Source organism: Dromaius novaehollandiae, chromosome 3, assembly GCF_036370855.1.
Source record: "Dromaius novaehollandiae isolate bDroNov1 chromosome 3, bDroNov1.hap1, whole genome shotgun sequence".
Taxonomy (NCBI): domain Eukaryota; kingdom Metazoa; phylum Chordata; class Aves; order Casuariiformes; family Dromaiidae; genus Dromaius; species Dromaius novaehollandiae.
The window spans coordinates 94,702,103-94,727,194 of NC_088100.1; the positions used below are offsets into that span (position 1 = coordinate 94,702,103).

General features: G+C 35.2%; 1 protein-coding gene across 1 annotated transcript in view; it reads left to right on the top strand.

Annotated features, from left to right (window-relative positions):
- Positions 1-25,092, top strand: part of DNAH8 (dynein axonemal heavy chain 8) — a 167,913-nt gene that overhangs the window by 78,541 nt on the left and 64,280 nt on the right. Inside the window, exons 45-54 of the mRNA XM_064509531.1 lie at positions 2,586-2,764; positions 4,757-4,944; positions 7,559-7,645; positions 7,780-7,887; positions 8,664-8,798; positions 10,507-10,668; positions 15,834-16,080; positions 20,339-20,580; positions 20,661-20,801; positions 24,654-24,891. Of these exons, the coding sequence (XP_064365601.1) occupies positions 2,586-2,764; positions 4,757-4,944; positions 7,559-7,645; positions 7,780-7,887; positions 8,664-8,798; positions 10,507-10,668; positions 15,834-16,080; positions 20,339-20,580; positions 20,661-20,801; positions 24,654-24,891 (1,727 nt within the window). The remainder of the gene's footprint in view (positions 1-2,585; positions 2,765-4,756; positions 4,945-7,558; positions 7,646-7,779; positions 7,888-8,663; positions 8,799-10,506; positions 10,669-15,833; positions 16,081-20,338; positions 20,581-20,660; positions 20,802-24,653; positions 24,892-25,092) is intronic.

A 25,092-nucleotide genomic window follows, 5' to 3' on the forward strand; every position in this document is an offset into this window, starting at 1 on the left:
TTATCATAATATCTTCAGAGAGGTACATCCTGTTTTAAGTACTGTGTGAGCCAGGTAATTAATGAAAATCATCTCATACATTTGCTTAATCATACTGTAAAATAGAATGTCACTAATTTGGATGCTTAGTAATTCCTAGAAAAATATTATCAGTGCCCACTCTTAAAATATTTTAGTAACAGAACTAAATCATTAGTAACAGAACTTGATCATTATATACTCTACTGTATATTAATATAGTCTTTCTATTTTGAAGAAGAGATTAGGTCAAATGTTTAAAATTCTGTAACAAAAGATCCTGTGAGGATTTTATTGCTACCAATGTCTCCAAAAGTCTTAAGACAACCAGGCTGTGTCTCTTTTCTTATCAGTACTGGGAAACAGTTTAGATCTGCCCATAGGAATCTAGATTTTGATAAAGCCTCTTCTGCGTGCAGTCTTCTGCCATTCTTTCTCTGTAGCCAGGCAAGCAAGCAACAACTACTGACTTAAATTCAGATGTGGATTAAGAATTTTCTTTTTCCTTTTGAGAGTTTCATGGCTTCCTTTTTGTCAAATATCTTCCTCCATGTATTCCTTTCTTGAGATGTCACTTTTGGCCAAATGAGAAAATAGAAGGCCAAAAGATACTTCACTTGCAAAAAGATCCTCTTGACAAAAAATAACTTCCAACCTGCAGTCACTTTCTTTGCTAACAATGTGAAGTTTGGGTCTGTACAATTTTTGGACCACCTTTATTTCTCCAGAAGAGAGAAGACTTCTGTTGTGACAATATACATGGTTTGCTCAGTCCATTTCTGCAGCAGACTGTACTGTCCTCAACAGTCAGGTATTTTTGATGCAAAAAATGTTAAATTCTACTCAAAAATTTATCTTGACCCCAGTAGACCTGTAGAAGTAAAAGCTTCATGTCACTTTAAAGTTTCTTACTGGTTAATGGAATTGGGCAGAAAACATCAAGTTCTCTCCAGTACAAGTCTGGCATGAAATATTCCAGTGACTGTTGGGACCAATAGGGCCAGACTGTAGGGCCTAGTTATTAACTAGTATTTCAATTATTGATTAAAAACAGAAATACCATTATTAGAGATACATTCAAAGTTGAATATGTTCAGTTGATTTGTCGGTGAAGATACCCAGTCATTTCTGTAGAAATTTTGTCATTTAATTCCTTGAACATTACTTTGTAATAACTTACTGTGGCTGAAAATCATAACAAAGAATCACTTACAACTAACATGGTATTTTTGACTTTTTAAGAATTAAAAAAATAAAGTTTAGCATTTTTTCTTGGAATTTTTAAATTTGAATTCAGTATTAACAACAGGTGGCCTCAAAATTTTGTAAAATTCAAAGAACAAAAAATGTCAACAGTAGCATAAAAACTTCTACCCTACTGCTTAACCAAACAATAGATAGTAATTCTCCATGGGTCCACACTAGTAAGAAGAGAACTGTGCTTAAGGTAATGGGGCATAACATATCAAATGAAGTGAATTTAAATGTTTAAAAGGCATAGAGGAGAGCATCAAGGTTGTTCAGAAGTATGGAACAGCTTCTATACAAGAAGGTGGTCTGTGAATACTAGGTCTCTTAGAAGTAGCAGAAGTCAACAAAATCATGAATGGTGTGGAGCAGGTCAATTGGGATTTTTTTTAACCTGCCTCCTTTCCCCCCTCCCCCCCAAAAAAAAGAATTAGGGGTCACCAAATAAATTTACAAGGCTTAAATCAAAAGGAAATAGTTTTCCTCATAATTCATAATTAAATTGTGAAACTGTGTGCCCTCACATTTTGTGGAGGTTGAAAGTTTTAAGTGCATGGAAGAAGGTATAATATTCACAGAGAATAGGTCTATTAGTGACTGCTAAAAACTAACACCTGGCCCACAGCATCCTCAAGCAACTCGCTGCTGGAAGCTGAGAATATATATGAGGAAAAGGGTCTACTCTCATGTTATTTTCAGGTTCTTCCCCAAAGCATGGACTATCAGACGCTATTGGAGATAGTATACTGGGTCTGAATTGATGTAAAACACCTACCTTCTGATCTTGCCAAGTCTTGCTAGATTCACATACTAGTATGCCAAGAAGTTTTTCATTTTTTACCTGTGTGTTGTGGAGGGGACCATATATCCTCATTCTTTCATGCTTGAGGATTTAAGCAAAGGTAACCTAACCTAATGAAATGTGTACAGAATAAGGTCCTAAAGATTATGATCAGGTGGCACAATTCAGCAGCAAAATCTGCTCTTTTTACCTGCAAAAGGCAGATAAAAAATTAATGATAATTAAATTATTTTGTGGAGTGCACTAATATGTTAGCTCATCTAATAGTCACAGTTTGTAACCGGCTAGATAAATGCAAGATAGATATTTTTTATTTTAGAATTAAATGGTGTATTCTATGACTTTTACCACCCTGAAGTCTCCTGAAGTCTCAGTGACATCAATGGAACTGATTTCTGAGGAAGTAATGGTTCAACATAACAGTTGTAGAATCTATCACATAGCTTATTGTTATATATGCATATATATGTGAAATATATATTTCATATTATTTAATAATACAAATTAACATTTATAGGTGCTATATAACTTTAGCTCAGGCTTTGGGAATGAACATGGGAGGCGCCCCAGCAGGACCGGCTGGAACTGGTAAAACAGAAACGACGAAAGACATGGGAAAGGCTCTGGGAAAATATGTAGTAGTCTTTAACTGTTCTGATCAAATGGACTTCAGAGGTTTGGGTAGAATTTTCAAAGGTAAGAATTCATAGAACAGAATCATGTAGGATGTAGGATAGAAGGGACCTCCACAGGTCATCTAGTTCCACCTCCTGCTCAGAGCAGATCATTAGAGCGGGTTGCTCAGGACCTGTTTAGTTTTGAGTCTCTCCAGGGATGGAAATTTTGCACCACCTCTGGGCTTCTGTTTCAGTGGTAGAAATTCTTCTATTTATATTGAGTTGGAATTTCCCACACTGCAACTTGTGTCCATTTTCTCTTGTCCATCCACTGTGTATCTTTGAGAAGAGTTTTGGTCCATCTTCTCAACACCCTCTCTGTAGGTAGTTGATGACAGCAAAAGGCTGAACTTAGCTTTCTCTTCAGGCTGAAGAAACCCTATTCTCTCAGCCTCTCCTCCTACATCATGTTCTCCAGTCCACAAACATCATGGCAGCTGTCTGCTGGACTCACTGCAGTATGTAAATATCTTTCTTGTACTGGGGAACCCCAGACTGGACACAATACTCCAGCTGTGATCTAAGAAGTGCTCAATAGAGGAGGAAAATGATTTCCCTCAACCTGTTGGCTACAGTCTTGCTAATACAGCCCAATATGCAGTTAGCCTCTTGGGCTACGAGGGCACACTGCTGATTTGTGTTCAGTTAGTGGTCAACAAAGACCCCAGGTTCTTTTCTGCAAAACTGCTTTCTAGCCAGTCAGCACCCAGCCTATATTGTTGCATGGAGTTATTCTGTCCCTGATACAGGACTTGTTGAGCTTCATGAGGTTTCTGTCTGCTCATTTTTCAAATGTATACTATTGGGTGTATTGAAAAATAAGGAGTGAAACTATTCAGATTTCTGTTTTTTCTAACAAGCAAATAATTCTGGCAGAAAAGTGCCCAAAGCCATAGATATATAAATATGTTGCCTCTTTGTAAGTCAAGCTATTCTAAGTTTAAAAATCTTTGAAGTTATGACAGAATCACTTTGAAGTGATTTAGCCCTAAATAAGTAACAGTAATATACCCTGAATGATTTACTTAAATCTTTCACTTCTGAATAGCTGTCTTTCAATATATGTGAAAGTAAACTGCCACATACTGGTACTTCAATGGCATCTGAAAAAAAAATGCTGCTGCACATTTTCTCATGAAAATGGTGCTGAAGGAACAGCATTTCTCTTAGTTGCTACTAAATGCATAAGTTACTTTTACAAACTGAAATCAGGCAACTGTGAAATTAATCCTTTATGAGAATGTTATTGATATTAATGTAGTATTTCTGTATTTCTTTCCATTTCCTTTCTGTCTTCCTCTCTTTCTTTCATACATGAATTCACACAGGGCTTTGTCTGTACTTCATTGTTAACATTCTGTAGCATTACATGAAAAACTTGTAGTTTAGTGTGGATTTAAGATGCTGATGCTTGTGCATAGGGATATATGTGTTAAGTTTAATATTTTCTGACTTGTGATGATTTATGTTTTATTTAAAATTCCAGTTAGTGCAAAAATAATTTCAGTTTTTAATTCTAACTTTTATGATCTGAGAAGCAAGTAAAAAATAATTTAAGAGCATTATCAAGGCTGGAACACCCAAATGCAAATAAAAAACCATAGGACTTTTTTGTTGTAATATTTTAGGACCCTCTCTTGTAGTTCTAATTCACTTTTTTCTTCTAGATTAACAGTATTGTTTTTTGCAACAGAATCTAATTGTCGCTGTACAATAAAATGCTCCATTCACAGAAAGATATGTATCAAAGATCTGCCCAATGCTCCAAGAAATCAAAAGTCTTTTTTCTGGTTATTATTCACTATTAAACATTTTGTATAAATCAACTAATATCAACGCAGTCTGAATATAGATATCAAAATGCTCAGATGGATTAAAGGGAAATATAGGTTGACCATAGGGCTAGAAATAAGTCTAATCTTACTTCATTATTTGCAGGAAAAGACATGTAGTCCATAGTCTCAAATATGCATGAACAACAACAGATAATAATTTTTTGTCTCTGTTTTAGGTCTTGCGCAGTCTGGATCTTGGGGATGTTTTGATGAATTCAACCGAATTGAGTTGCCTGTCTTGTCAGTAGCAGCGCAACAAATTTATATTATTTTAACAGCAAGAAAAGAAAGAAAAAAGCAGTTCATTTTTTCTGATGGAGACACTGTAGATTTAAATCCAGAGTTTGGAATTTTCCTTACAATGGTAAATATAGTAAAAATCCCAGAGGAGTTACAAATTACACTATCTGAAAATTAATTACACAGCAAAGTGAAAAGAACCTATTTTATTAATTAGATGGTGCTGTCACTATAGAATTAGACTAAAATACCATAACAAATTATAAATAATCTGATTGTTCACGAATTGCCTGCCTTAGTTTTTGCATTAAGATTATTCATAAGGTTCAGTGAATTATGTTCCCTCATTCCTGTATTGCAGCTCATTATTTAGGCCAAGAGTTTGTCCGAATTTCCAGAATTCTCTGTGCTATTAGAGAGGACTGAAACACTGATAGACTTTACTAGTTAGAATGAAATGCTTTAACAGTATTAGTGAGAAAGCTACTGTTAGGAACAAAGAGAACCTCCATTGAAGTCTGGAGATGTAGGAAGAATGTTTTCCAAGGAGATAAGTCCTGTCTGTTGAGTACTTTATATGGATAGATGAGTTTTTCAAGCTGATTTACAGAGGCTAAATATGAGTATTCCAGGAATAAAACACGTGATTCCTGAGGCTTCATAGCAACAGTTCTTGTTATCTTGTGAGCAGGGAATTTTACAGTGGATGTTTCCTAATGCCTAAGCGGATGGCAATCCAAGATAGATTTATGGGAAATTGAAGTCTTCATCCATATTTTCAAGTGCAGGATAATAACTGAGGTGGTCAAAAATTTCTTTCAGCTACTTTTTATTTCTTAAACATCACCCGATTTTGGCTTTATTTCGTCCTTTCTCTGGGGGAAATTTTTTCCTCATACTGCATTCTTTGTTATTCCTAAGTATTCTAGATATAGTGCATTAATAGTAATTATGAAATAACCTCATACTATTGCCAGTGCTGTCTCCAAAGCGTACTGCTTATGAAGGTCTGACACTTCATCAGTAGTGATTTTACTGGTACCAAATCAGCACATTTTATGCCTGTGGCTTAAAATTGACTTCAGAGTTATTTCTTACATTTGCAGCATGTTTTAGGAAATTTAAAAGTCAAACTTTCTTGGTCATTAAAATTTTCTTTCATGTGATTTTGTTCTAATGTTTTGATGTGGTAATTTTGTTGTCAGTGTGTCATCTTTATTGTATCATTAAAATCTTCTCTATGCATGCTGTTCAACCATTATTAAAGTCAGGTTTGTACTAAAAGAGAATTGCAGCTTCTCATCTGATTCCTACTTAAGCAGATAGGATTCATTCACAAACCATAAAACATTCAGTGAGATTCCATACTTCAAGGCTAGCCTTTTAGGCACAAGAGATAGAAGAAGGGACATCCTGGTATTTCTTCGCTATAGGCTGCTTGTTATCCTTTTTTTGTCTCTTACTAGCCATTGCATTTTTTATATACCAGGAAGCCTACCTCTTCTGCACAGTTTGTGCCAGATTTTCCTCTTCAGTGAGTGCGTAAGGTTTGACCATTGTCAGTGATGTCAGCATAGAATACTCTATTCTCCAGTTGTCAGAAATTTCTTGTTAGAATAACTATCAGTTTGCTGATGATCTTCAGTCATTTTATTATAATTATCTCAAGCTACTGAGATCTCAGCGTAGAGCTCTATTGAGAGTGATGGCTCTTCAGAACCTCTCATGACTATGGTGTGTCATTCGAAGTAGTGATTGAAGAAAAAGTAGAAAATTTTAACTGTTACATATATTCTGCATGTTTCAAATGCCAGAAAGACTGACTATAACAGTCTCATTGTCAGTGTTCTGAGAAGTTCAGGAGACTGGCAGTCTACCAGCATATGAATGGGGTGTGTGGGTGTGTTTTCGCAAACTCCATCCCTTGATGTATCAAAAACAAAGAAGAGAGGACTTCTCTTTAAGAAACAAGTAAATGTAAGGTTCATTATTCCTGTGTGAACTAGGTTGTGGAATTTTTTTTTCTTTTAAGTCTTGAAACAAGTTCTGTGAGAACATATCTTTTTATGGGATTTGGTCAATGAAGAAATTTGGCAATGAAAGCTTTTGGATCAAGTATCTGTGTTCCTTCACATTATTTTTAGGCCATGAGAAAGCAAATGAGCTTTCATTATTGAATAAGGAATTTTATCTGCTTGTCATATTTAAACTAGGTTAAAAGGTTAATAGTATTCCTAGATTTCTTTAGCTTTCACCTTCTGTTTTTGAAAATGACATTTCTCAAAAAATATCAAGGTCTTTATATGTTTGCCAGCTTCAATTTCCTAGAATTATCCAAGCAGAGGAAGTAAGTATTTTTCTTTCACAGTCAGAGGGGAAAAAAAAAAAGAGAGAGAGAGAGAGCTGTTTTACATGGTTACAGGACGCAAATGTTAGATTAACCTTCATAAAAGCATTTTTTTTCCAATAGGGATGTACTGGAAGAAGTTGACCAAGTAGATGTTTTATTCCATAAAATTGTAAACTTCTTATAGCTAGCTTGCTATGATAAAGTTATACCAAAGTTATTGCATTCATAGTTATGGTTGAAATTTCTTCTTCATATTAATCATTAGTGGACAAAGAATCCAATTCTGAAGTGATGTAGGTATTTATGCATAAATCTACATTTTGTGAACAATAAAAAGAAATTTTTTTTGACTAATGTAAGTAAGAATACAGTGTGTTTTCTTTTGTAGAATCTTGGATATGCTGGACGTCAAGAACTACCAGAAAATCTCAAAATTCAGTTTAGAACAGTTTCAATGATGGTTCCAGATAGACAGGTACAATTAATGACTGAACTGAAAGAAAAAATATATTTTAAACTATTCAGGTATTTTAATTTGCTTACCTATCTTCAGAAAAACTAATGGAATTCCTAAAAACCAACCAACCAAACAAACAAACTGTATTTCAGATAATTATGAGAGTTAAGCTTGCAAGCTGTGGGTTTATTGATAATGTGATCTTGGCTCAGAAATTCTTCGTTCTTTATAAACTTTGCGAGGAGCAGCTCACTAAGCAGGTAATGTTATGTATTCCCTTCCCCTTTGTCTTAGTATTTACACAATACAACCCTTTAGGTTTTGGTTTATGTAGATTGTTTTTGAAGTGTCACTTTTGTGCTTTTTGCAAAATACTGAAATAGCTGAAATATAATTCAAACAAATATCTATATAAAATTTTTGAACAAATAGCCATGTTAATTCATGTTTGCATGGTGATATACACACATTTGTCTAAATTATTAAACAATGATAGTTTGTAGTTGCACATGTCTGAGATTCTCTGCCTCAAGGCTGCAGCCAGGAAAAATTAAGGCAATTTTCTGTAAGAATTAGCTAAGGCAAGAAAAAGCTGTTGGAATTTGGAAACTCCAGAAAGAACATCTCAAGCTTGATTTAAATTTGGCTTTTCTCCACAGCACTCTTTTCATCTGAGGCTTTAAGCTGCTTCAGTTGAAAACACCTGAGAACCCTGCTATGGAGGGCCACCAAATAATTCCTATGTGGCATTATTAATGGCGAAGTCAATTACATTTTAAGTAGAAAAGGAAAATAAAAGTAGAAAAGAAGAAAATACCATTCTTCCTCCCCTTCCCCCCCATAAACCTTATTATCCTTCATTTTTTTAATAGAATAATTCCTAAACAACAACAGTAATTCCTATTTTAACTACCTTTTCCAGGCAGGGTAACTAAACTATACAGTACACAAGTAAGGTTTGATACACTGATGAAATAAATCTGGGAAACTTGTTATTGATGCATAAACCTTTTTTTTCCTCCCCCGCCTGTTTTAGGTTCATTATGACTTTGGTCTGAGGAATATCCTATCTGTTCTGAGAACTCTTGGATCTCAAAAGAGGGCCAGACCAAGTGAAAGCGAATTAAGTATTGTTATGAGAGGGCTAAGAGACATGAACCTTTCTAAGCTGGTAAAAAAAAAAAAACAAAAACAAAAACAAAAACAAACAGACAAAAAAAACCACTGAATAAATAAAGATTTTAAAACCATGTATAATCAAGTCTTCTAGATACTTCATGAGTTTTTATAGAAGATGAGAAAAAATGTTAAACCTAACTTTTCTTTAAAACTTGGAACATGATAATCATCATGTGGTCATTAACAGCAGTGTGAGTTTATTAAACTGGAAAACAGTGCTTAGGGTGCAGAGGTTCTGAATAGGTTAATAGTGACAGAAGGTATTACATTTTCCTGAATTACCTGTGTACAAACTGATTACCATACCATAAACTGAATAATTGGAATATTCACTAAATCAAATTTTTTGAAGTCAGTCTGCTCAACAATGCGTATGTATACACCTGCCAACAATGCAACTGCTGAATTGATGAAGTGAATTTGTAATGCTGAGTCTAGTTTGCTTATGTGTAACAGCCATTTGTCAAAGATTTCTAGATGTTCATCCATCTGTTCCAGTAGGGTTTTGCTTCATCACTTACTGTAAAAGCAGTAGAATGTAAGAACAGTGTTGATGTACAGACAAAAAGAACTAGTGTATATACATATAGCTCAGTGAGGATGCCTTGGGAATACAATTGGTACGTGTACATAAATGTTATCATGTGTCTAAAATTATGAACATTGCTTTTGTGGATGTGCTGTAGCCATAATATCCTAACATAAAGAAGTCATTATATAAACGAGCTATTTTTCAAAGTTAGCATAAAAGCAGCAGACATCAAAGCTTAATAGAATTGGGAACAGTTGGTCATAGATTGAGTAGATACGTGTCAACTAGATCCTCTCCAAAAAAAAAATGGTTGCTGCCTGTAAAGCAAAAGCAATGTTAGCTGGCATGGTGAAAAGAGGAGAGATTATAGTGTGCCATAAAACCAATATGTATTGAATCCGTAGTTTTTGATATCCAGCAGGGATATGAATTCTACCTTTCACAATTTTTTTTTAAGTTTTTTGTAGGTGTCCTTTAAATATTAGGATTGAAAGATCAGAAATGTGGCAATTGTTTTAAGAATAGTTTTTTCTTCTTTTTTACTGTCTATGTGAGTTTATTGGGTTCACAGTGGCTTGTTTAGTTCTAGCTATATAGTTGCCATAAGGGCATTTGCATTAGATGAAATGTGGTGCATTCCAGGAAGTGAAAGTGTAGAATAGAATTTGGATAGTTCTGTTACAGAGTTAGTGATCGTAGTAGTAATGGAGATGCCTTGACAAATTTTGCATCTTTTGCTCAGGTATGGTCTAGATTGATTTGATGGTTTTTGGACTGTAGGGAGTTTGCTCCTGGTGAAGAATTTGGCAGGGTTGGAGCGGAAACTATTTTAGGACTGGAAGGAAAAGTTATGGGAAGATTTCTTTCAAGATAGGTTGTTTTTTCCAGTGTATGCTGCAAGTGTTGAGGGATTTTACAAATGGATTCCAGTGTATGCTCAGTGGGAGTTTTCTTTCAGTATTGAATTTGTTTCTCACATGGCATATTGGTGATACTTTCAAAATGCTATTTCCTTAGTGAACTGTCATGTTGGCTAGCTGTGTTTATAAGCATAAGCATCTTTTTCCTTACTCCTTACTGTGTATTATTTTACCATACAGATTCATTTTGGTTTGACAACTTTCTTTGGATAGCCATGCTTTAAACACTTCATAACTTTTTTTTCCAGGTAGATGAAGATGAGCCTTTGTTTCTGAGTCTTATCAATGACCTCTTTCCGGGGTTACAGTTGGATAGTAATACATATGCAGAGCTTCAGGCTGCAGTAGCTAATCAGGTTGAAGAGGCAGGATTGATTAATCATCCACCATGGAATCTTAAGCTTATTCAGGTAGACCTTTTTTTCTAAAATCTATTTTATAAACGGGAGTCAGAACAGCGTATCAGCAGCTAACCGTTGTCTCACTCAAGGAGCTATGCTGCTAACATGGAGAAAAAAAAGGTTGTATGTAGACCATATAAAGGAAGACCAATCCTCTTTAGATTATTGAAAAGAAGAAAAAAATGCCTTAAAACACACTGTTATCCCACCCTTTCCCAGATATGGTAGTGCATCTTAGTTACCTGAATGAAGAAGTAAGGGTCCTACATGGCTGTCTGGACATGAGTTTGTGAGACTACAGTAGGGATGGTTGAGCATAAGAAAGATTCAGAGACATCTTAAAGGCCAAGATAGTAAATAAAGAGTGACAAGAAACGCAGCCAAGGTACAAATTCTGTTAAGTAAGGGGTGAGAACTAAAAGATCTTTAAGAGGACAGAGAAAAATGTAAAAGGTATGTATTTCTGACTTAAATGTTTCTCTAATAATGGAGAGTTCTCACACTGAGTATGAGCAGACATTGTAGTAAATAGAGGTTTTTTCCACCTAAGTTTTGATAGTCATTCAGCTCACCTATATTGGGTCAAAAGAGTTAAAGTATAAGGATACGTAGAAGCCTTAGAAAACAGCGTATGTATGCTATGACCACCTTATGAAAACCTCTGACAAGATTAAGCATGCAATTGAACATGCAGGTAGGTACTATAAAATGAAAGAGTCAAAACCAGCATCAATAACAGGAGTGAAAGTGTCATCCAAAGGGTATTTTTTCCCTCAAGGACTTTCTTGATTGAAAGGTGAAAGCTATCAAGAGACTTAGAGGCTTTCTGGACTACAAAGGCTGTGAACAAATGCAGCTACTATTGATTTGTCCGTAGTTATTAAGTTGTCTATCTTCTGAGGTGCATTAGCCACGCTTCCCTACACACATCTCTATTTACAGGGCAAACTTAACAAAACCAACATGTAATAACTAGAAAACCAACAGGCATAATTAGAAGGTCACTAACAATTACAAATTGGTAAGCAAGCTAATCAGAGCATTGTTGCTCTCTTGTCTTTTTGTTGTGCTCTCTTTTGAAAGCACATTGTAATGAATGATGATGATATACATTATGATAGTTGTTCTCTTCTTATGTTCTTTGATTCTTTTTTTTTCTACATGCAGGCAGTAAGGTGTGAACACAGTTTCTTCTTAGACCATGCTTAAAACAGTGATCACCTTTACTTTATTGGCTATATTACTTGTTGAAATTGAGCTTGTAGCATTAATTAGTGAAATTTAATTTATTTTTTATTCCATTAATTGATGAAATTGAATTTTGCTTTGTAAAACTTGTCAGACAGAGAAAAATTATGCTGTCTTCTAATTTTCCTCATTTCACTTATCCCTACTTTCTAGATAATTGTTAAACATTGTTAATGGTTAAGATTAATACCCTCTACCATTAGTAATGGCTGAAAACTATTCTGCTCTAGAGGCATTTATTTGTAACTTTGTTGATTGCCATCCTGAGGGCATGGCTACAGCACCTGTCACTTTAGAGTATTTTGACCCTGAGAAATATGTTTACATCTTTTTGGAATACAGCCACAAAATATAGGCTTTCTGAAAGTACAGGCCTTGAGGTGCTAGGCTTGTTCATGGGCTATATAGCCTTAAATGGCAAAATGCATCACTGGCTCCTGTGAACTCAGTATCTCAAAAGAAGCTGACTGCAGACCAAGAAAAGCACTCTGAGCTTCGTGTTCACCTTCAGATTTCTGATAATTTGCAAACTTCCCTAGTTTAAAAAAAAAAAAAAAAAAAAAGACTACAATGTGATTTGCTGGATGAGAGAAAGGTGCTCAGTCTTAAGTAACAACCATATCTCTCTACTACTTCCTCAAATCATCCCTCATGTTTTTATTCCTAAGAGGATACATTGCCTTCCCTAGTATACTCTGCTACTTATCAGCTTTTCATTGTCCACAGAATTGGAGGAAAAGTTGTTATCCGCTATCATCTCTGCAGACTTTGAATATTCATATTTCTCCTAGCAAAGAAAGCTACCATTAGTGTAAACAGGAACCGCAGCTTTTCAGATTTTGGTGCGTAGTGGTTATTGGTTGTTTTTAGAGCTCCAGAAAAGAGTAGTTTCCTCATTAAACATCCCACTATAAAGGAATCTTTGAAGTTGAAGTATTCTGTTATTGATATTTTGTGTTCTTCATCAACTCCCAAAGTGTCTCTGCTTTACGCTCTACTCATTTCATGGCAAAACACAGTGTGTTGTGGGAATACATCTAAGAAATAGTATAGAAATGTTTGATCCAGAAAGAGATACTGTCTTCCTACAGAACCTAACCATATGGCTACCACTGCCATATTTAGAAGCTCACATTTTAAATTATCTTCTTTGGCAAAGAGCTGTAAGCACATAGAATTTTTGCAAAAAGATTTTATTTGTCCACCACACAGCCATTTCATGCTAGTACATGGCAGTTCTCTGCAGTTATACCAGTTATTTTCAGTCTGATATAGCTTCTTATCTAATTCTATTTCGTAAGATTCTTGAATGGACTTTGATTTTACTGCAACAGAGAGCCAAGTGACTTCCAGAATTGTGCTACTGGCCTTTGCTAGTGTCTCTAACAGTAGGGCAGTGGTGATGACCTAAAGAAGAAACTCCTGGCTAAAAGCTTATACATTTTTCAAGGAAGAGCAGTTTGTAGCCAAAGATTTCTGTTGTGATGGTGAACAATCAGAAGAACAATTATTTGGCCCCAGCATTGACATAAGGTCCAATTTGCTAAAACATTATGGATGACAACTCCCTGGGAGTGTTGCAGCCACCTCTAGGGAGAATATGTATTTACCAATCATACTGTTTCTTTCAAAGAATGTTATTCTGTGTGAATCAGACCTCTTTTACCTGTAGACACTGATCTAATTGTTGATGACATCAGCACTACGTCTTGCATCCCTGCTTTTGCTACCAAGACAGTACTTTTGAATATGAACCAGAGATGTACAAATTATTATTCCTTTCTATAATGCAGCCATTATCTGCTGTGTTTTGACACATTTTGAGGACAGGCAGCCCAGACTTTTTCAGATATGGCAGCATATAACTTTCAGTAAGCAAATTGTAACCAGCAGTGAAGCTATCCAAGCTCTGATGTTACCACCACAGACTGTACAGTGTATGTCCATTCTCCACCTGCTGAATATTCAGGCCTGAATGTAAAAGGCAAAGCATATCTGGTATGATATTACTTTCTCTCAACTTCCTTCTTTAGATGCAGCACATTATTGCTGCAGTAAGCATCTGTGTAAACATCTAGTTTCTTGTCTTTATTGTCATCTTTGGGGAATTTACTGCTTTATTCCATCCTTTGTTTCCTTTCCTATGGCTCCTGTTGGAGCTCTTTTTGGACCCATACATATACTAATGCATTTACTAGATATTTCTACCGTCTCACTGAACTACCACTTCCAAATAGGAACAAAGGTTACTTACAGGTAACCAGAGTCTTTGAGACACAGAGTTCTTTGTTCTTTGTCTAATATACATTCCCTTTTCTTTCTCTTCCTCTTCCCTGTCCTGGGCCTTCTGAAATCTTTTTTGTTAGGATTTCTCAATTGAGAAGGCAAGGAAAGGGTTCTGGCCATTCTTTCTCTTTCATGATTATGTGTCAAATGGTATGAAGGGTGAAGGCAAATTTGCTCCTACAAGCATTGCAGAAGGAAAAAAGCTCTCCAGAGTTAAGTGACCATCCACAGTCTAAGCATATATATGGACTACATATCTGAAAGAACTCCAGTTCTTGGCGAGAAATCTTTCTATCCAGCAAGATCAATGGTTTAATCCTTTTACATCCATACCCGTACTTTTCAGCTGTCATTGCACGCAGAACATAGAAAATGCTGTGTGCTGTTATTGAAATTATTTTACCAAATTTTTTTTACTCTCATTTTCATAATGCCATGACTCAATCAACATTAGTAACTGGTTATTTTAGGGGGTCAGAATTGCCAATTTAATTTAAAGTTGTAATAATAATATGTTTGACTATAAGCAGGGAGTATATTTGCAGCTCTAGGAGAAAACGTCTCTGTAGTTTTTAGATTAAGATTTTTAGAAATACAAGAAAGTTCTCTTTGTCATTTTATGGTGTTTCAGAATCTGTATTTACAATGTGACTCTGATTAGAGCAATCACAGTAAAATGCTTTTATGGGTTTTTTAGTTGGACTTTTTCTCATAAATTTCTGATGGAAATTATGAGTATAGCTTTTAAAGATCTTTATTTTAGTTCCATCATATGTGAAAGCTGTAGAGGAATTAAGGTTAAAATAGACTCACACACAAAAACTACTAAGGGTACCATGTCTGGACATAAATACTGAGTAGAGATGGTGGAAAGTGAAGGTGTCTCATGCATATCATACAATAGTGTTAGTGTTATGTAAGTATAGAAAGTTTAACTGTTTTTATAGGTTTTCTTGTCCTTTGATTGAATAATCATGTGAAACTGTGATAACTTTGATGTAAACCTGACCATAAGACATAACTGCCTTTCATTTACTACAAAGAAACAGAATGGGTATCTTATCACCTAATTTTGATGCCATAATGTCATGGTACATACAAATTTTTGGGAGGGGTCCATTGATTAACTGCTGTTTTTTGACCCAGAGGTATCCCTGTGACAGAAGATAATGTCTACCAACATAGTCAATACCCTCCCATGTCTGTAGGAAGTGCTGTGTCTATGTTTATTCGTATACTCAGATATTTGAGCACTCTAGTAATTAATCCATCTTCTCTTATGTTAAATATTTGCTACTATCCATTTTTTCTTTTGAATAATATAAAAAATTTATCTTAAAATCCGGTAAAATTATTTTTGATTTGTTTTGAAAAGTTCAGTTAAGATTTACTTCAAGAAACTGTTGTACAGTAAACTCATTTGGTGCTTGGATTAGGATGTATTTACCATTCCACAAAACAGTAAAAATCAGGAAGTTATTTGAAACACATAAAAATTATGAAGGGTTTTTTTGATTTTTCAATTCTCAGCAGATAGTTTTGCATGTGTAATATATTTTTAATCACTGGCTATCAAACATATTAAATGCAAGCAAAAATCTTCCAAAATATTTCTCAAAATATTTTGCTGTTCTTAACAGTTGTATGAGACTTCTCTAGTACGCCATGGGTTGATGACGCTTGGACCTAGTGGATCTGGAAAAACAACGGTTATGACTATGTTAATGAGAGCACTGACAGAATGTGGGCAGCCTCACAGAGAAATGCGTATGAACCCAAAAGCTATTACTGCTTCTCAGATGTTTGGAAGACTAGATACTGCAACTAATGATTGGACAGATGGAATCTTTTCTACACTATGGAGGAAAACACTGAAAGCTAAAAAGGGTATGTAAATACTTTGTGTGTGGTATCATTAAAATACTTCTTGAATGATATATTAAGAAAGAATCTTGTTTTGCAATTTGCAAATGTAAAGAATTTCCTTCTTGAATAAAAACGTATGAGAACATAGATGATGATACAGTCCACTCCTTAATACATGGCAATAGTTTCAAAGTTTATTATTTCATTATAATAATATTATATCTAGATAAAAGCTGTCTGTTTCCTTGCCACTTCAGTTTTCCAGCTTGCTGCGGAGGTGTTACTTGGACACTGTTGAATTAAAATTAAGATTTACTTGTCCTAATTGCATTAGCTTTCAAATAATGTTTTTCCATAGTTTTTAATGCTTTGAGTATCCATATTTCAGTACTTTAGGATTAAAATACCAAAATTCCTTTTCGCAATGGCATGTATTAATTTGTATTTGAAAAAAATAAAATTCTTTATATTAAAGAAAGGGAACTGTGGTTCCTAGAAGAAGGTTCTTTTAATAGAAATAGTAATTTTCTATATTCAAAGCTTCTTATATTCAAAACAAAGCTAGAATTTTAAAAATTGATTGCCAAAAATTAGGCATTTTCATATATATTTATGTACAAAATAAAATAAAGTGATTAGATTTTCAGAATTGATGAGCAATGATAGTTTTCATTGACTTAAATGTGTTCTATAAATACTGAACACCTTTTGTTTAGTTGCTGAAACAAAGATTCCTTATTTTAGCACCAAGATTTGATAACAGTGATTTCTAAGGAATGTGCTTTCAAAGCAGAGTTTCAAGGACAGTAGGATTCATTAGGGTAGCATGTGTTTTGATGCACGAGAACATTCAGAGTTCAAGACATAAACTTTTGGGACACAATATTTACTTCTGTCTTCTTTATCAGTGCCTATGAATATAGATCCGGAATTCTGTCTTACAGTGGCTATAAATTTTAATAATCTGAATTAATTTTAATAATATGAATTAATTTAATAATGCTGCCACTCAAGATTGGGAAACTTGTAGACCTCAGAGTGTCTGTAGGGTATGATGGTATTCCTTTCCTTTAAATAATAAAAGATGAGTGTACAAAGAACTAAGCCATTTCATTTCCTTTCAACTGCCTGGTGAAATGGAGTGTTCAATAGTTGGAGTTTTTTCAATATCATAAACTCTTCTTTACACAGATTTCTCCAAAAAGCTCTGGTCATTACCATTTGAAAAACTTATGTTCAGCAGTCTTCCCATCCTTGGTCAGTTATTACCTATAAAATTTTTCTTAAGTGGCTTTACTACCAAAAAAAAGAGGAGAAATCCACTGGGGGATAAATCAGCAGACCTATTTCCCCTCTTAAGTTTTTTTTGCCACAGATGTCTCCATTGGTTTGGGGTTTCTCTCTCTTCTCCTCTAAGGAAAATATGTATCATTCCACAAAGATTTGTAAATATAAATGCTCCCTGCAATGGGTTGGTGGATGTATCCCAAACCAGAAGTGCTAGATGTATAGCCACTATCACAGAAGTAATAACAAGTCCCTATTTCCATCTATCCAAGCTGTTCTGGTTGGAGGTAAGTCCTTCAGGCTTCAGACTCTTCTGGTGAGTCTGTTCCTCTTGCTATTTTTAGGGGTGAGAGAATCTCTGTCTATATCACAATCTTTTTGTGTCATCTAGATGAAGGAGGAGACTCAACTTTTCTTGGACTCCTGGATATTCCTCATTATTTAGTAGTTACCATGATTGTTTTCTCTTCATTAGACATTTATATTCTCCATCTTCACTTTGTTATATCTGTGTTGATATTGGCTAATGAAAGGGCTGGTTGCAAGACAAATGACTTGCAAGTTTAAAGCCTCCCCTGTCCCTCCACTCCTTACATTGAATCCTATGCCAGGATTGACTCAGAAAGCGCTAAATCCTAAAGCGTAGCAGCTTCAACCTGAAGTGCAGGAGAAAAGGATCCTTCCAGGAGGAGAAACTGAATTTCCATAATAACAGTTCCTTGCTAAACCAAGGGCTCATTATGCTGTGTTGCAGGGCAGATAAATATCTTATTGGTCTATGAATAGTTGCTCTATATACTAATACCCTGAAAACAGAGCTTTACAAAAAAGTTTTATGGTTAGATCACTTGCATAGGAAGTGAGGAATGTTACAGTGGAGGCTCTGCATTCTTCTCAGCTTGAGTAGATTTGTAAATACAGCTCTGACTTCTCAAGAAACTTCCCTGACTGCCAGGGAGGATGTGGGCATAAGAGAAAGCAAAAGGAAACCAGATACTGTAGTTCAGTAGTATAGGCTCTAAGCTGGCAGGGCAGTAACTTAAGATTCTGTTCCTAGAACTGCTTGCATATTTTACATTAGAGAGGCATTTGATAAAATTGCTGCTTCAGGGAGCTAGACAAGAATCTTAATTACTGGAATGCAAAATCACGTTCCTTTTGGAATCTCTACTTCTGATCCCATTATTTTTACAATCTTAGTTGCTAGTAGCTGTTTTAAAGGAGAAGTGGAAGATATGGGCAACAACAGCCTTTTAGTCTGGCCTCAATACCATGTAAGGTTTTACAATAGATTTTGAAGGAAAGAATTATAATAGAAAATGAGATAAAATGCAACATAGTGGTGAAAAGGATTTAATTCAAACTGAAACAGTTGTCACAAGGGATTGATAGTACAATCTGAAGTATATGTGTTGTTTCGATCACAAGCTGAGTAAGAATTCAGGTGCTCTCTGTAACATATAAAGTTGACATGCTCTGGAAGGAACAGATGCATACGAACAGATGTTTATAAATTGATTGTGACTTAGCTGCAGCTGCCTATTGTAAGAAAGATTCTAACACTCAGAGATAGTTATGTTCCAAGAAGAGCAATTAGCAGCAGAAGTAACTAATTTTAAATTACTCGTGATGCATTTTTGGCAGGTTATGAATTGGGAATGTCTGAACTAATGATGGACTAGACTTTAAGATTCAGGAGTCCTGGCTATTCTTGTGTTTCTGTCTTACTCTCCACATAAAGGATTTTTTTGTATTATTCTTATAACCAGCAAAGATATGTATTGTTGTATGTTCAGTGTTACTCCTTTCAAAACATGTAGAGTTTTACTATAGGACAATACATGGAGGGGGAACAATGCTGCAGGTAGTACTTTTTGTGGCAGGTAAAGCAACAGTAACAATGACACCTATAATAGCATGAAAATTTCATGGCTTTGGGACACTTGCAAAGCCTCATCGTAGACTTTTCTTTTACACATCCATGTACATAACACCATTGTCCAGGCCTCTAGAAAGTATTTGGACTGGCTGAACAGTTCCACATTATCTGACCAGATCTCTTGATCCATGCCATCCCTTCATTGTGCTCTTGTTTGTGAGTATTTGTATTTATACAAACAATTGCTCAAATATGCACAATTTGAATATACAGTGAATAAGATTCTCTGAGATATGTTTTTTCTGTCTTTCATGCATGAGCATGTGTGGGCATATATGTGCGTGCATGTGTGATATGCCTCACAGACTTTATGAACTACATCACAGATAAATATCTCAAGTCTAATAAGATCTAATGCTCTGCAAAATGAAGGAACTGGAGTGTTGTTGGGACAAATTTGCTGCTTCGTGCCTCTGGTCAATGACATGATGACAAATAGATGCCTGCATGCATTGACTTAGGGGAATTGTTAACCAAAACAAATGTGAACACATCAACAGGAGAATGTGTGTAGACAGAAAGACATATAGAAACATAATAAATTTTAAAAAAACAGCTATTCTACAGACATGTGACAGTCTTTACAGCAATATTGTATCATGAGCAGGCTTGGGGAGATGGTGTCCAGCTGAGACAAGAACATTAGTGAGATTTGTTAGGTCAGCTATGGAAGTTCAGTGGCATCACTGAAGAGAAAATCTGGAATGCTAATGCTAAGAAGGACAGAAAAATATGTTAGTGTCTGCAGTAACAAAGGTTCAGCCCTATGTTTTTTAGGGGGCACAAGGGAATTGTTGAATTGTTAGTTTTTTGTCTTTGAGATATAACATTGCAAAGATGTACATGCCCTCATTTGCTACTTACTGTTTCAAAAATGGTCCCTTAACTAGGTGTGCAACTCCTACAGTAATGAAGGTCTGTGGAGACAGCTGGAATTACTATAAAAATATCTTTTTATACATTAGTTAAGTTCTAAAGCATCTCTCATAAACTTATTTTCTTGCTGTTTCATCATGGAGATATGAATTATATCTCTTTTCATTGTTTTTCCAGGTGAAAATGTGTTTCTTGTTTTAGATGGTCCTGTAGATGCAATATGGATTGAGAATCTAAATTCAGTTTTGGATGATAATAAGACTCTTACTCTAGCAAATGGAGATCGAATTCCTATGTCTCCTACATGTAAGCTGTTATTTGAGGTCCACAACATTGAGAATGCTTCTCCAGCAACAGTTTCTCGAATGGGTATGGTGTACATCAGTTCTTCTGCTCTCAGCTGGAGACCAATATTGCAAGTAAGATTATCATTGCTGGCTACTCCTAACTTTACCTTGTTATACATCCTATATAGAAGAATATTGTGGATGTTTTTCAGGCATGGTTGAAAAAACGTTCATCTCAAGAAGCTGAAGTTTTACAAAGTTTATACGATAGAATCTTTGAACCAGCATATACATATATGAAATTAAACCTTAATCCAAAAATGGAGCTTTTGGAATGTAACTACGTTATGCAGGTAAACAGATACTGCATAAGTTTGTATAAATTGACTGATTAGAGTAAATGTGCAGAAATAGCAAACAGGATATTTGATAACAAAGTTTCATTTGAAAAGATTGTTTCCTGACGAAGAAAACCACAAGCTCAACGCTTGTTTGTTGGGCACTGCAAGAGGAACCGTTACGAGATGTGCAGAAGAAACTTCTACTTCTCTGTATCCCTTCATTTGTAGGCTAGCATTCTCTTGACTGGAATTTGCAGGGTCCATTAGGTTTTCAGAAGCAAGTTTTAATAAGCTAGTCGTCTCATTCCAGTTCTTTTTAAGCAAAATAAGTTTCAGTAAGGGTCAGTCTAGCCCTACTGGTATTGTCAGTGGAGAGAATGAAGAATAATTCTCTTTTTATCTTCAGATGTAATAGATATGATTTTGGGAGTCAGTTCCTCCAAGGTCAGCTTGGGAAGGTTTGATTCTGCTTTCCTATCGGTTGGAATTCTACTTTGAGTAGAATCACTTTATCAGTGATTTATCGATAATGATTATTTGCTTGGCAAATTTTGCGAGGCCATCAGTCCTATACTGCGTGTCTCTAGCTAAATTGTTTGAGTCAGTTATCATCTGCAGAGTCTGTCTTCAGGCTTTCCATCTGTCCATGTAGTCCCTGTTTTATACTGACAGTCTCATAACAAATTCAGTACTGCCTTTAATAAGATGGTAGACAAAATAATATTTTGGCTAACACCATAATTAACAATAAACCAGTCAATTAGCATTTGGTATATCTTTATTGTCCATTATGGATTTAACTTATGATTTTCAAGAGTTTCAAGTATTTTGCTGCAAATTAATAGCCTCAGTAAATGCCACAAAAGTTTGCTATGTGTAATATTGAATGGATTTTGGATATCTCAAGAATTCAAGACCACAGGCAGCAGCTATGTAATTCACTAATTTCTGATGATAAACAAGATGGAGGTGTTCTGCACAATGTTTTTTTGATAGAAATTATTTTTTTCTTCTACATTTGTTATTTGTGAAACCTCTGACTGAATTGATTTTTGTCTTCATGGAAGACTTTTCCTGGGACTAAAAGTTTCCAGGTGTTTTTGATGAGGGTTTGTTCAGAAAGTGTTAGTGTGTCACTATTTTACTCATGCTGTTGTATGGTAATATTTCCCTGATTTCTCCTATATTGAATATTTCTTCCTGTGGCAAAAATCTCTAGCAAGTTTCTGTCACAGATGAGACAGAGTAAACAATCATCCTCAGTGGATCTGGGTACTGGGGTTTACTTAAGAACCAGCAAGGTTAGAGCTTTTACCCGACTTGATTATTTCACACATTCACTCATTCACTCACTTGCTCCCCCTCAGTGTTACGTTCGCTAGTTCTTGATTTCCCTTTTCAGAAGGGATTTAGCTACTGATCAAACAGAAAGTTTTGTTGTTTCCATACTGTGCAGCTGATCGCAGCTACCAGCCTTGGGTGTTACTCAACAAGGTCCCTGGGCATCCCCCAGCATTTGTCTCCATGTATCTCTCTGCTCTCCAGGATCTTCTCCACTTCCAGGATCTTTCCTCCAGCCAGATTCTTCACCTCCTCCTTTCTGAGCTACCTTTTTTCTGAGATCACATCTTCTTTTCAGGAAACCTTTTTGTCACTGCCCCTTCTTTCTGGAATGCTAAGATCTGGTTTTCCCAGTCTAAATGGTCTATGTGCAGAAGCACTATGCATGATCAGCCTCCTGACTGGTTGATCTGTCTCATGTCTCTTTCTTAATTGCAGGATTCAGGATGTGCCACTTCTGTGTTTAATCCATGGGGTTACCAAAATTTACAACCAGCCCATATCAGTTGTGGCAAGCAAGTAGCGGACTTGTGTTTAGAAGTTCAAAAGTTCAGTTTTGGATGTTCACCCCCAACCCCCCACAAACCCTCCCCACCATGTACACCCAATCATCTGCTCTCTGTTAGCATTCACAATCTAAGCTTTTTTTTTTCTTCCCTGTGACAGTTTTGTGATGGTTTTATGCTTTCCTTCTTGCGATTGACTTTCTAACTATATACATTCTTCAGTTCTTCCTAGATGATTTTTTTTCCACTGTTTTTATATTTACATTTGTGTTTTTGGTATTTACCTTCCTCTTGCCTGCCTTATTGGGTGGACAAATACAATTTACCTAAGAGAGAGAGATTCAACACATTTTTTTATTTAGGGATGTCCTATCTTACAAACCTGTTGGAAAAGTGAATAAACTTGTGGGTAAGAGCAATCTGATTGGTGTGGTCCACATGAAGGAACAAAGGAATTCATCAGATTTTTTGACCAGAGATTTATATGGAAGTTAAGCAGTCATAGGAGAAGAGGGAAGGTTCATTTATAGATAAATAACTGAATAGAATATAGGAAATGTGTGATGGGAATAAAGGATCAGCCTTTAGGGTTGAAGGAGGCTACAACTGATTGAAAGTACCTGTGCTGAGACCAATGCTGTTTGAAATGTTTGTGAACAGCCTGCAAAATTTTACGTGGAAAAGCTTGTTGATGATATTAAATTATTCAGGGTAGTAAGGACAAAACAGCTAACCATGAAGAACTGTAGGCAGACTTTATGAGACTGAACAACTAGATAATGAAATGCCAAATGAAATTCAGTGAAGATAAACATGAAGGGATTCATGTGGGGGAAAAAACAAATTCTTCAGTGTCATGGATAGCAGACCTATGGAACCTCTTGCCAGAGGGTGTTATGGATAATAAAAGTTTGTATGGGTTCAAGACTCGTCTTGATATATTAATGGGAGAAAAATCCATAGAGGGTTACTAAATATAGAGGAAGTGTATTTGGCTCAAAAAGCCCCAATCTGCAGATGCCTGAAGCCAAGAGAGTACCAGCAGGAAGTGTTGTGTTTTTACCTGGTTTCTACTCTAAGTGTCCACTATTACAGATGAGATGCTGGGTGAACTGGAGTTTTCACCTGATTTGTTGCAACCATTTTTATATTTTTATGAGTCAGTTTATTTATATCTGTTTTCTTTCTTCAATAACTTGTTACAGAATATTGCTACGACCCAAAGCATCTGGGAAATTTTGAACTAGAGCTTGTTTTTGAAGAAACAAAAAGATTTTGTTCAGATAAACTGTGATACAACCAGTCCCCGAAGTGATTAGATAACAAATCAACTATCTTCCAAAGAAAAGAAATGTCATTAATTCCAGCTTATTGTCATTAATATCGATTGATCATTTTTTAAAAATTATTCTAATACCTGAGTTATAAAATAATCCAAATGTACTCTAACAGTTTAAGGCTTTGTCCTGTATTTTAAAAAAGGTATTATTGTGTTACTTTGAGCTTCAATTATAAGATCATATTGTGCATAAAGAATACTAATTCCAAGATCTAACTGAAAATCTGCTTCCTCGTTAAAAAGGCATATTTCGAGACAATGTGTTTGACATTATCTTGTAGAAAAGGAATTTAAGTGATTTTATCTATTGGATATGATTTTTTCTAAATATGATTTTATCTAAAGTGATTTTTTAAAATAATATAATTTTATCCAAACAAGCATCTGGTTTCATGAACATCATAGCTAGCAAGTTACTAGATTTCTAGAAAATATATTAGATACTGAGAACTTCTTCCATGTTTATAGATGGAAAGAAAATATAGGTCTTTAATATCTTTAATCCTGAGTTCATAATTTTAAATTTTAATATTATTCTTTGGTATCCTGTGTTGGTTTTCAAAATATATTTTGAAATTTGAATACATATATACACATATATTATTTATATGTAACTATGTGTAAAAATCTGATTATGCAATGCTTTCTTAATACATGATATTTTAAAAATGTTTTCAGTCTATTAATCTTCTGGAGGGTTTGATTCCCTCGAAGGAAGAAGGTGGTTTATCAACTATATTCCATCTGCATAAATTGTTCAGCTTTGGATTAATGTGGAGTTTAGGTGCCCTTCTAGAGTTGGACAACAGAGATAAACTTGAAGCCTTCATTAGAGCTCATGATAACAAATTAGACTTACCAGAAATCTCCGCTGGCACCAGTCAAACAATGTATGAGTTTTATGTTACCGATTATGGTAAGAAAAAATACTGACATTCTTTTTTAATACTGGTACTTTAAAACTGAATGTAGGTGCTTTGAAATTGAAAAATTAATCTTTTTGTCCTTAGTATTTGGTCATATAAGTACAGATTTTCTTTTGTTGTTGACAGTATAGTATTAATACAGATTCTGTATGCAGTACCTCTGGGGAGGTGAGAATTAACAAAGAAGGGAT